Source organism: Cyanistes caeruleus, chromosome 22 (genome assembly GCF_971803275.1).
Source record: "Cyanistes caeruleus chromosome 22, bCyaCae1.hap1.1, whole genome shotgun sequence".
NCBI lineage: Eukaryota > Metazoa > Chordata > Aves > Passeriformes > Paridae > Cyanistes > Cyanistes caeruleus.
The window spans coordinates 241934-254744 of record NC_141722.1 but is presented as its reverse complement, the minus strand read 5'-3'; the positions used below and the strand labels follow the sequence as shown (position 1 = coordinate 254744).

Here is a 12811-nt window from a genome sequence, read left to right as displayed (position 1 = left end):
GATCCCGCACAGCTCCAGCCCCCACCTGCGGCTGGGACCCGGTGCTGCTCTGCCCATCACCCACATCTCCCCCAGATTCGGCTCACGGGGCTCCCCCCGCATCTCTCCCTGGGACCCAGAGCTGGCTCCCCCCTTCCCAGCCCTGGCTCTCGGCAGACCCCACTCATCCCTAACCCCCAGCCCTGTCCCTGCTGCCCTGTCCCCTCCCATACCTCCATCCCTGGTACTCTGGGACCCTCACCCCTGTCCCCTCCCATACCTCCATCCCTGGTACCCCAGGAACCCCCTTACCTGTAACTTCCCAGTCCTGGGAACTCCTCATCCTTAACCCTTCTCTCACCTCCAGGGTGGCCCCCATCCACACCTGGGACCCCCACCCACAACCCCCCTGCTCCTACCCCCCCCCTCCCCTCTCTAATGCCCTCCCTGGCACCCCCATCCCCCAGAGCCCCCCCCAGGGACACACCAGGTGGGGACAGGGGTGGGGGTGACAGGGCCAGGGCCACCAAACATAGTGCCCAAGCTCCAGACCCTATTCCCTCCCTGTGCAAAGGAGGGGGAATTCCTGCTCCAGCAGGGTCCCTCTTGCTCCCCACCCCACCCTGCAGTGCCCACACTCCTTTTTGGGACAGCTCCAAGTGGGATTTATGGGATAAGCACATCCACCTTGCTCCAACACCCTCAGCCCATATGTCCACATTGTACAGAGGCTGCCACAGCTCCAGTGACAACTTTAATCTGATAATATTTGCAAATAACAGACAAAACAGGAACGGGGCCTTGGCTCACACCTTGTATCTGCATCCTCCAGAGGACCCGGCACTGCCGGAACCGCCACAGCCCTGGAACACCCCATGGGATTCCTCCCCACAACAGTGTCAGCTCAAAGAAGAGACTTTTTAATATATAACATTAAAAAAAATTAACAGCAACTTGAAAAGATGGAATTTCCAAGGAATATGTACACAAGCGAGTGCTTCAGGTTGGGAAGAAAAGCCTCCTGTGGCTTTGGCAATGGAATTTGCCATGTCTATACCTTGGGAAAGAATCCACGGGTTCAAACTACCCATAAAAATCACTTTTTAGGAAATTCAGAGCCCCTCAAATGCTGCTGCTTCACCCCCAAACCTGGCAGGGACAAGGGAGGAAGGCACCGGGCAAAGAGGAACTGGAATTCTTAGCATAAAAACATTGGAAATCAAAACCAGTGGGGCTTTGGGGATGGAATTTGTGGCCCCCACTCTCTTCTTGCACCCCAAATTCCTGCAAACCTTGAAAAAGTAAAACTGATGTGATCTCTGCATTGTGTTTTTCTGTGGAGACAAAGGAAAAGGTTGGAAAGGAAGAGGATCTCTAATAAAGAGATCCCTTGGCAGTGCTCAGTGTGGATCAGTCTGGAAGTGGGAAACTATTTCCTGCTAAATGTTAAATGGGGAGAAAACTTTGCTGGGAGATTAAAAATAAAAAGAAATAAAAATTTAGTGCATTGCTGAAAAATGAGGAGAGAGGAGTAGGAAAAGCTCTTCCCATGGGAAACACGGCAGCCACCTGCACCCCCTCGCCAGCTCTGACTGCCCTGAGCCAGGAACGCTCCCAGCAGCGCCAGACTGGAGGAAAATGTTCTCCAGACTCATTAAAATATCCCACATTTCTAAAAAAGCCCACAGTTCCCAGAGCCCAGGTGGGTGGTGGATTGTCCAAGGTGTGGAAATGAGGGCAGGGGGGGCAGCTCCCAGTCACTGGGAGGCTTTGGGAGGCAGAGCCCAGCTTCCATTTCAGGTTAAGTAAATGAAGTTTTGTTGTCTGAAAGCGCCAGATACTCCTCACCAAGTCACAATTCCTGTGCTTCCATGCTGGACTGAAAGCATAAGAGTGGATCAAAGACAGGATTATCCTAAAGAGTTACTGGAGAATGACCAGGGTGGTCTGGATCTACTGGACCCCTTTGTGGCCAGGCTTGGGGCCAGCCCTCATCCCAAACACACCAACTGCTGCTCAACTTCCCAACCCTCCTGTTCTCTATTAAATAAACCCAGAACGCTGTCCTGAAGCAGGATGTCCTTCAGTGCAATCTGCTTTGACATAAGGCATTTGTTTTGTTTTTTGGGGAGCAAACGTCTCATGATGGACTTTTGCCTTCTGGAAGAGTCAAAAAGTACTGTATCCACCTGTTTTTATTCTTTTAATGCCCTACCATGTGACAAATCCTCTTCCCTTCTGGTTGCTCCTCTTGGAAAACCATTAGTGGCCAAGTAAACCAGTCCCTGGGAAGGAAAGACACCACCAGCAGATGAGCAGGGAAATGGGAACGGGGTGGAATTCACGTGAGGGGATACAAAAGGGGGCAGAACACCTGGACTCACCTTTAAATCCCTCTTCAGGCATACAAACTGGGATGGAAAAGGAAGGCAGGCATTAGAAGTCACTCTGAGGATTCCACAGGTGGTGACAAGGAAGTGTCACAATCCCCATTTTCCACCTTCCCAACCCAAATCCTTCCCCACCCCTCTCACCTTGCATAACATCATCCATGGCTGCGTAATCTGCAATGGGCTCATCAGCCTGGAAAGGACATTGGAGAGGGAATTAACAAGGGCAGGATCCGGGGGACCTCGGCTCTGCTCAGCAGAGGAGCAGGGAACAGGAACAGCTCTCGTGCCCAAACACCGGGAACTCGATGGGAATTAGGACTCACTCCCTAATTCAGTCCTGTTTTGGGTTGTACCCACAGAGCTCACCAGCCAAATCAGCTACAAAGCACGCTTGGAAATAAAAAAAAGGGAGCTTTTCTCTTCCAAAACAAAGATAAAAAGGAATTACCTCCTGCAAAACAAATAAAATTAAGGATTCTCCTCCTCCAAATCAAAAACAATGAGGATTTTCCTCCCCTAACATAAAAAAATTAAGGCTTTTCCTCCTCCAAAACAAAAAACAAAACCAAAAAAAGCCCCTCGAACACCTCAGGCTATTCCTCCTCTGAAACAAAATAAGGATTTTTCTTTTCCAAAACAAAAAACAATAAGGATTTTCCTTCCCCAAGACAAAAAAAATTAAGGATTCCCCTCCAAGGAGGGCGTTCCACGTGTCCCCATTTCCACACAGAACCCCCCGTGCCTCTCCTGGCTCTCCCTGCTCCCACAGCGCTCCCCAATCCCGGTACCTTGAGCAGGATGACGGACTCGGGGATGACTCCCAGGCTGCCCAGCGTGGCCGTGTCATCGCTCAGGATCTTCCCGTCCAGGGACAGGTTCTGGTCGAAGGGGGCCACGGAGAAGGCGTGCATGATCTGGGGACACACGGACAGCTGACGCCCCGCAGCCGTCCCCAGCTCCTGGGGGAGCCAGACCCTTCCCCTGCCCCCAAACCCCCCACTTTGTGTTTCCTGCCTCGTTCCTGGCAGGAGAGCCGGCCTCACCTGGATTTTCAGCTCTTTCAGGGTCTGGTTGGCTGACACAAGCAGCGCTTTCTCCCCCCGGACCTTCCGGTGCCGTGTGCTCCTCCTGATTCCCTGTTTTTGGTAAGTGATGTAGCTCTGCTGGGACAGCTTCTGGCGTTTGGCGCTGCCGTTGGCCTGGAGACGAGGCAAACAACAAGGAGTGGAGTTGTTTAGGGATAAACACAACCTTCCCAGATCCCTGAGAGGGTTTGGGGCCAATTGGTCACGCGAGGGGAGGCAGGAAGCGATGGAAAACCCCTTGGAAAGCCAATTGAAGCATGCAAGTGTGGAGATGAACAAAGGATTTGCCTTCAAACCTCAGTTCCTAGTCCTAATGACAACGTGGGGCAGATTTCCACATGCACATGAATCCTTATCCATATTTAATCTCTCCAAACCCAGCACTGGTGTGGTTTCACAAGTCAAATGACAATTTAAGATAATTTTCCGCTGCCAGTGAGATGCAGAGGAGGAGGACGGGCGATCCCATCGTGCTGACTCAAGAGGATACAAAAATCAAGGAACCTGATGGGATTTTTCATTTCTACCTGGTTAAAATCAGGATCTTGCTCCCCCTCTGGCTTGTTTTCCTCCCTTTCCTCTTCAGCTTCTGAGCTGCTCACGTTCAGCTCTGGAGCCGCGTCCTTCATTACCTGGAGCCATAAAAATCATTCTCCATAACCGACAGCACGCACATGGCCTGTCCCAGCATGGACTGCCAGGCACCACCTCCATCCAGAGAGCCCAGGAATAACCCCAGGAGCTGCTCCACGAGCTCTGCAAAGGCTCCCCCACCCTCCCCAGCTGTGTGGAACCCCAGTGGGATTCAGCTCAGGAATCCCCCTCTGTGGAATTGCAGGTGCTTCCTGCCCTCCTCTCCAGGCAAAGGGAAGTCTCCTGGGACCTGGACTGATTCCTTTCCCATCAGCTGCTTGGTCTAAGTGTATTACAAAAGCCTCGACACAGAGAAAGCATTTTCTGTGAATTAAGACATTTATCTGCCCCTGCAGCAGCCTGGCAGGGACACGCAGCACTATTACTTATGGGGCTGGAGGATCTAAGTAAATGGAATCTAAATAATTTACACAAATACAAAAATAAGAAGCTGTTGAGGCCAGTGAAAGTCACTCCAGGCATGGATTTGCCTGGATGTGAATTCCCAGCTACACTGTGGCTGGAACTGCTTTGCAGGAGCCCAGGATGCCAAGAGCTCTCTTCTCCATCAACGTATTTACAATTAATGATGCAATTCCAGCCCCTGAACATTCCCCAGAGCCCTCTGAATTCCAGCAGTGCCACCTTGCAATGATTTTATCTGGGTGAGGCTTCCCTCTGCAGCACCATTCACCCCAAGAAAGAAGCAGGTGGTGCAGAGGAAGGAGGAAAAGGGGTGAGGGGCTGGGAAACACTCCTTGATTTTGCAAAGACCAGCAGGAAGGGCACAGTGGCTGCCAGTGCTGCCAGCAGTGATCCTGGCCAGCATTCCTGCTGCTCCCCATCCTGCCGAGGCTGCCCTGTTACTGGGGGATCTCGTGGGCACGTTTGCACCCCCTCTCTCCAGCTCCAGCTGCTCCACAAAGAATAGCTCCCTGTTTTTTTGCCAGCCACACATGTGAGCACAGCCCTGTCCAGCGCCAGAAAAACACAACACCCAACCCTCTTGTGCAGCAGAGCCAAGAGGGATTCAGGCTGAAAGCCCGTGGCTGATGGCTCCAGACGGTGCTGCGTGATCCACATCTCACAACCGAGGCAGGAACGCATCCAGCCTCCAGCTCCCTCTGGTTCCCCGGCTTCTAGCGCCTCCCTGGGATTGGCAGGGATGTGGAAATCAAGGCAAGGCCAGAAAAATCCCACCCCACACTCCAAAGGTGAAGAGATTGTCTTCATCCGAGCCTGCCCACCCTTGGCACCCTTCTTAAGAGCCCTAAGGAGGGGGGTTTACCAGAAGCAGCTTTGGCTACTTGGTAAACCAGTTCTAGAGCTGATCCTGACACTTAAGATCAGTAAAAACAAAATTCACAACTTCAGGGGATCCTGAGAACCATCTCCAAGTCCATTGTCTCACCAGCACTGAGGGGAAGAGCTCATCTCCATCAAAGAATAAAAATGTCACTTGAGCAAGAAGAAAGGAAATGACAAATATTGGAGGGGGAGGAGAGCAGGTAGAGCCTGGGAACACAGCTAAGACAGAGAAAACAGCTGGGAGCATCCCTGGAAACACAAAGGATTTGGTTTGGCAAAAGGAAGCCTTGAGGAGATGGAATTTTCAGAGCCAGAATGTCCCAATTTGCTGGTTTTGCCAAAGCTGCCCAGATTTCTGCCCTCACCACCAGCGCAGACCAGCAGGGTCCCCACCATGGGGGTGGGGGACATGGGAGCTGTGACAGCCCTCTTGGGGCATTTCTGGGGTGCCTGGAGCCAGGCTGAGCAGGGATGGGGAGAGTCCTCACCTTTTTGTTATCCACCACTTTGTGGATGTAGATGGTGGCCTGGGTGTATTCACGCAGGTCGCGCTGCTGCTGGCACAGGAGCCCTTCCCGGCACTCAGGGCACAGCTCTGGGCAAACATCAAGGCAAAAAACATTTAATTGCTCCAGCTCCTCAGGGCCCCCAGCACCTCCCACTGCTAACTGAGAGTGAACCACATCAAATCCCAGAGTGGTCTGGGATAGAAGAGACCTTTAGGATCCCATCCTATTCCCTGCCATGGGCAGGGACACCTTCCACTATCCTGGGCTGCTCCAGGCCTTGGACACTTCCAGGGATGGGCCAGCCACAGCTTCTCTGGGCAAACTGTGCCAGGGCCTTACCATCCTTACAGCCAAGGTGCAATATCCCACCTGACCCTGCCCTCTGGCAGTGGGAAGGCATTCCCCCTGTCCTGGCACTCCAGACCCCTGTCCCCAGTCTCTCTCCAGCTCTCCTGGAGCCCCTTTAGGCACTGGAAAGGGCTCTGAGCTCTTCATGGAGCTTTCTCTTCTCCAGGTGAGCACCCCCAGCTGTCCCAGCCTGGCTCCAGGGGCTCCAGCTCTCAGAGCACCTCCGTGGGCTCCTCTGGGCTCTCTCCAGTGGCTCCACACCCTTCCTGTGCTTAAGAGCTGGACACAGCATTGCTGGGGGGAATCTGCCAAGCTCTGTTTCCCACTGACACCCTACAAGTCTCTAACCCCAGGAGCAGGGGTCACTCACGGGGCTCAGAGGTGAAGCAGGCGCTCTCAGGGCCGGTCCCAGCTGCCTGTGTCCGGGTGATTTTGATGACGTGATCCACAACAAAGAGTTTTTGGATCCTCTCCCACTCGCTGGGCCATATCAGAGCTATACTGTGCAAAGGAACAGGCAGGTGCTTTATGACATGGAAAAGCCAAGCCCTGAACTCCCAAGAAACCCTTCCTCTTTGGCTTGCTGGTCTGCCAATGAAAGAAATGCAAAATCCACCCAGCACCCAGCTACACCCAGAGAACAGCAGCCTGTGATCAGTGACACTGCTGTGCTCCCATCCTGCTGGAGGAGGGGATGGAGGAGGAAAGGAGTGGAAGATTCCCTGCTTTTAGTGCTGCATCACTGCAGAAGCAAGGCTATGGAGCATGAAGTCCAGCCCTGCAGCCAGCACTCTGGCAAAGGCTCACAGAAAGCACATTGTAAAGAAGCAGGGTTTTTCTGTGTCCTGGCCAAATCCAGGGTGGCGATGGTCAGGAACAAACCAAGCTGAAGGAAGCTCTTTGTTCCTGACAAAGCATCCTTGGGCAGTTTCAGTCTTGCCTTGCAGGAAGGCAGAGGTGGCTCTGAGAAAGCCTCAACGTTGATTTTCAGGGAAAGGATTACTCCTCATCTTGCTGCGGCTCAGCAGCAAGAACATTCCTTTGGGAATGCTCTCCCGAGGCTCCTGGCAGAAGGAAAGGGTGTGAAGGGAAGAAACTCACTGTTTGGAGTCTTCTTTGGTCATGGAAGCGAAGGTGAACATGAGCCCCCCGTGAGGACAGAGCAGGACGCTGTTTGCTATGGAGGACACGGGGCTGCAGCGTGTCGGCCTCCTGCAACAGGGAGAGCTGGCTCAGGTGATCCCACCAACATCCCCACAACTCTCCAGCAAGAAAGCACAGGTGAATATTTACACAAGGCATTCCAACAAGGAACAGTAACTACTAGTGATGAGGAAATGAGGTCTGTGTTCCTCTGCGATGCAGAATGACTCTGTCCAGCAGAGATTTCCATCTCCAGCCCGAGCGGTGACCTTTGGGACACAGCTCCAGACAGATGAAAAAACTAATCAGGTTACCAGCTAATCTGACCATCTGGTTAACACACAGCAAACAAGGAAATTCTGTGTCTTACACTCTATTACAATTTATACAAGTCCTGCAAAAATCAGCTTCATTGTTTCCGGGAGCTCACTGTGCTGGGAGTCAGAAGCAAAATATTATCTACAGCCCCCAAAACAAGAGATAAAAAGCACCAAAACCCTCCACCCAAGTTACCTGACAAATTTCCTCCATTCTTCTACAAAGAACTGTGAGACAATATACAGCTCATCTGTCTCCTGGGGAAAAAGAGGAGGAAAAAGGATCTTTTTAATGAACCCAACAATGACTGTTCGGTTTTTCAGCAGCACTCGCTCCCATCAAGACCTCAGTGCTGCTTTACCATGACAACTCCATCCAAGTGGGCTGTGAAAGCCAAGGAAAATAATTTGGGATCAGGTACTAAGCACTGCCTTTGCTAATCTTGTGTTTATTATGAAGTTACTTGAGCTTTTGATCCAATTACTTTTAATTCCCAGCGGGAAAGAGCATTTCCCTGGAGCAGCCAGGACTCCCCAGCACTGTTTCTCTCAGCATCTGAATCTGGTGAATCCCTGCACTCCCACAGACACGGGGTGAGAACACCCCAACACCCTCAATTGCTTCCAACGTCAAAATCCACAAGATTTTCCTTTTGGCAGCAGCAGGGATGCAAAACCACAGCTGTGCACCAAATGAGACAGCATTTTTGGGATAATCTGTGGGTTTTTGTCCCAGTCTTCCTTTAAATTGTTTGCTCCTGGACAAGAAATCACCCAGCCCCCAAGAGTTGGGTGACAAAATTACTTCCATGCTCTTCATTCTCCTCACCCCTTTCCCAAAGACAGACTTAAGGGCTCGCCCCATCTTTCTGTGGGAGACTCAGCACACCTGAGCAATATATATATATATACATATATATACACTTCTTAATTTCCCTTCATCTCTTGATGACACCTTCCACTATCCCAGGTGCTCCAAACCATGTCCAACCAGGCCCTGGACATTTCCAGGGATGGGGCAGCCACAGCTGCCCTGGGCAGGAGAGGGATTAAAGCCAACAAAAAGCTCTCCCAAGCCTGGCTGCACCCCCTGATCCCCCTCCTTCCCTACCTGAGGCCAGCTGCCCAGGCAAGGTCTGCATTTATCATGGAACAGATTCTGGAGTGAAGTCTTCTGCTCGCTGGCCATCATCTTATGCAGAGCTTCATTTTCCTCCCCTTCACGCTCCAAAATCTGCAGGAAACAGTTAATTACATCCCAGCTCCCATTGCCAGCTGCTACTAAAGGTGACTTTATTCTCCTGCATGGCACAGGGTTGTATTAAAAAGGAAAACCAGAAGTACAACCACTATTTACAGTCAACAAAAGGGGAGTATTTCACAAATACCTTGCACTGGGAACAGCACTCTTTGTTATTTGGGAATTCGGGGGCTTTTGGAAAATATTGCTTGAGTTTCTCCCAGGCCTCCTTGGAAACCACCCTCCGCTCGTTTTCAGAGATGCACAGGTCACCTGCAGGGAGAGAATCAAGGAAAGGCTTTGATCACAACATGCTCCGGGATGTTTTGCAGCCCTTGATTGAAGAGATTACAAGGAACAAATGTGGGGAAGAAATCCACACATTTATGGATCCACAACACCACGTCAGCAAAAAACAGCAAAGTCACCTTCAGCTCCCTCCTTGTTTCCTTTAGAAAGAGAATAATAATAATGTGACTTTAATTCATAAAAATGCCCTTTAGATTTCCAAGATCATGGCCTAAGCAGCTGATCAAACACAAGTAGGGATGTGGGGAAAAGCCGGGGGCATGGATTTCTGATCCTGGCTATCCTCAGCTACATTCTCATGGTGACTCCATGTGCTGAGCCTCAGGATAATAACCCTGTGTCCCACGAAACCAGGAGCCTTCCACACCCTTGAAAACCCAAATTCTCACTGCAGAATCTCAATACAGTTTAATGTGCCCTATTCAAATACCTGAAAATGTGAAAAGGGCAGACTTTTCACCCTAAACCTGCTCTAGGGAATAACTACATGTTCACATCCAAGCAAGATTTACCAGCTGCCCCCAGAACACTTATCTATCCATCAGGATTATTTATCCTGATATCAGGATTATCTATCCTGGTGCTCAGGTAGCTCCAAGACCCCAACAAGGATTTTCAGGAGCCATTTGTGCCTTTTGTCTCAGGGGTGGAAGCAGGAGACACACTCAGGCACTGGGACACCAAGTGACACATGCTGGCCAGATAAAGCAGGCTTGGAAAAACCGGACAAGGCTCCAGGATCTGCCCAGGATCTGTCACATCTGGACTTGCAGGAGAAACACAAGGAGCAGCCATTGTGACACCGGGATGTGAACTGGATTTGGGAATATCCGTGCCTCACTGGGGCCTGCACCAGCCAGAGGGCAGGAAAACAGCAACTGTGGTGTCCCTTATTATCTGCTTTTCTGTAGCCTGGAGAGCTGCAGAGAGGGGAGAGGGAGAGAAACTCCTTCCTCCCCACCCTCCAGCAGCTCTTTTAACATGACAAGCAGCTCCTCAGGCCCACGGACTCCCTCCAGCTGAGCCTGGAATTTGGCCAGCCCTGAAGAGGAAAAAAATAGCAATGCTCCCCTCTTGCTTTTTCTCTAATAAACAAAGGTCGGGCCTCGATGCAGCATTTGGCCACTTGAGCTTCATCCAACAAGGCCAAGCAGCTCCGGAGACTGGCCCAGGATGCTGCCCAGAGCCAGGGAGGATGGGGAAAAAAAGGAGCTTGTGTAAGTAAGTGCCTTGACATCACATGATTAATGAAAACAGATTAATAGGGTGAGTGAAAGAGGTGGAAAACTCAGCTCTGGGTGTGCAGGCACAAGCGTTTTGCCATCTGGAAGACGAACCTGACCACTGCTGACCCTCCCACCAGGGACACGTTCTGGGCATGGACATCAACCAAATCTTAACTTGGTATCTAGAAAAAAAATCACTGGGATCAGGCAGCTACTGGAGAGCGAGGAATTGCAGCAGGGATGCAAAGGGAGCTGCGAAGGGAACGCCTGGGTGGCATGCCTGGAGCCCAGCCAGCCCTCCCAGACCCAGCACTGCCTTTTCCAGAGCCTACCAGAGGCAGGAACCTCCTCCACCACAAAATTAAGGCCATAGAACAAGACTACAGATTGTCTGATCCACTCCAGAGGGAGTTTTTCATGGTGGAACGCTTGTTTTTCATGAGTAATCAGAGGTTAACTCAAGACAACAAAACCTGCCCTGCCAGCAGCCCCCTTATTTAGTATTATTTATTCTGCTATGACCCCAAGTCACAGATCAACCAGCAATTTAACACCATACACTTTCCAAAGGCCTATTGGCCTATTTTTTATCGTGTCTGGCTCCATGAATGTTCGCTCCATGCTTTCATTGAACAGCAGCAGCCTCGAGGCAATGGGAAATGCAAGGTTCAAGGCACTGAGTAACAGTAAAATCGTGACAAAGTGCTTAAACACTCTGCTTGAAAATGAGACTTCTCAAGCCTTACTCCAGGCTCTTGAGTAGCTCTGATGACAGGAGCTGTGCAGCTAATTTATGCTTATCTGTTTGAGATGAGATGGAGCCTCCCCACAAACTGATGCCTACAAACAGGAGCTTAAGTAAAACTGGGTTTTATGGCTGGGAACACAAACTTTATAAAGTGAGATTAAAACAACAGGGTAGCCAAGGATGCAGCTAATGAGGCATCACTTGCAAAACAACTGATAGGAGGTCAAAACCTTACGTAAACAGACACCAAAGCACAGCAGGCTGGGAAATCGATCTCCAGGAGTGGTCCTGGCCCAGGTGTTGCCTGAGTGATCCTGTTTTAATGTAAACCAGGATATTGAACAGATACTCTCAGCTCCCACCTGGACTGATTTACACCACCTCTTCCTCTCTTACTGCTTTTAGAGCTTCCAAATGGCTGCAGAGCTTTGGAGCTGCCCATGCAAGGGAGGGAAGCTCTGCTTGGCCAAGTCCTTACCAGAGTCTGCCTGTAAAGGAATACTTCTGAATGCAAAAAACACCAGGAAAATGAGAATTAAAAGCACACTTCAGCAGTGACTCCTCGAGCTGGCCACAAGGTTCATGTGTGCAGCAACACGGGAGAGAGATATTCATCTCCATCCCCCGGAGAGACTCACCATGTGGGCAAACGATGTCTTCATTAAAATTTAACTCCTCTTCCTCCTCCCTCTTCTCTTCATTTGATTCATCTAATTAAAAAAAAAAAAAATAATACAAGAGGATTGCACAGAGTTCCTCTCCCAAGGAAAAAAAAGTCTTGCAGGGAAAGGAGCATGGTTGCCTTTCAAATAACAGTAAACCCCCTCACCCAGGGGAAAATTTGGAAGGAAATTTGTTATTCTCCGATGTCTTGGCCTCTGGGCAGGCGGGATTACAGCCTCCAAGCCACGTAGGAGGGCTTTGAAGTGCATGGAGCACAAGCCAGGCCTTTGTGAGATTACAAAGGATGCATTTGTTAGGGCTGGAACACGGCAGGGGTTCCCTGCTCCCAGACATCTCCCAGTTTAACCTAAACACATGCCTAGGTAAGAGCAGAAGGAGCAGAATTCCTGGCAAAATTCCTGATCTAAACCAGATGCTGCCTGACAAACCATAGGGGAGCCTGCTAGGGGGCTGACAAGCCCTATGTCAATCTCTAAATTAGTTAAAGACAAGGTTGGCCACTGAATGGAGGATCATAAAGACAATGACATGACAGCAAAGGCCTCTAACGAGCTGCCTAACGAACAACCTGGCTCGTGAGTAATTCAAATGCACTACTGGGAGTTGCAGCCTCTTGTGAGTCAGTGTCAGCACCGAGGAACGATGAGTGGTACCTCAGAAATACCCTTTTCTTTATCGGGGGGCTGAGGTGTCCTCCAGCCTTCCAACCCAAGATTGGTGCCCTGAGCCATCATTCCCATTCTACCATTCCAACACGCTTCAACAAAATGTGATTTTCAAACATTTAAAGAGCAGAAGGCAAATAAAATCTTCATCTATTCTCATGATATGGGCACAGAATGGAGTGCAATTCATGATTTTTATTCCTAGGCTGTGTTTTCCCAGTGCT

General features: G+C 50.5%; 1 protein-coding gene across 5 annotated transcripts in view; it reads right to left on the bottom strand.

Annotated features, from left to right (window-relative positions):
- Positions 1-720: 720 nt before the first annotated feature.
- The window catches only part of USP48 (ubiquitin specific peptidase 48), a 30112-nt gene continuing 18021 nt past the window's right edge, over positions 721-12811 (bottom strand). For 4 of the 5 annotated variants that reach the window (XM_086860472.1, XM_086860474.1, XM_086860475.1 and 1 more), the window contains 13 exons: positions 11877-11948; positions 9104-9228; positions 8827-8949; positions 7912-7973; positions 7357-7467; positions 6626-6756; positions 5887-5993; positions 3985-4089; positions 3416-3571; positions 3161-3286; positions 2514-2562; positions 2364-2390; positions 721-2264 (listed from right to left, as the gene is read on the bottom strand). In XM_086860472.1, the coding sequence (XP_086716598.1) occupies positions 2242-2264; positions 2364-2390; positions 2514-2562; positions 3161-3286; positions 3416-3571; positions 3985-4089; positions 5887-5993; positions 6626-6756; positions 7357-7467; positions 7912-7973; positions 8827-8949; positions 9104-9228; positions 11877-11948 (1217 nt within the window). In that variant the 3' untranslated portion in view covers positions 721-2241. The remainder of the gene's footprint in view (positions 2265-2363; positions 2391-2513; positions 2563-3160; positions 3287-3415; positions 3572-3984; positions 4090-5886; positions 5994-6625; positions 6757-7356; positions 7468-7911; positions 7974-8826; positions 8950-9103; positions 9229-11876; positions 11949-12811) is intronic. The other variant, XM_086860473.1, reaches the window with a different exon arrangement.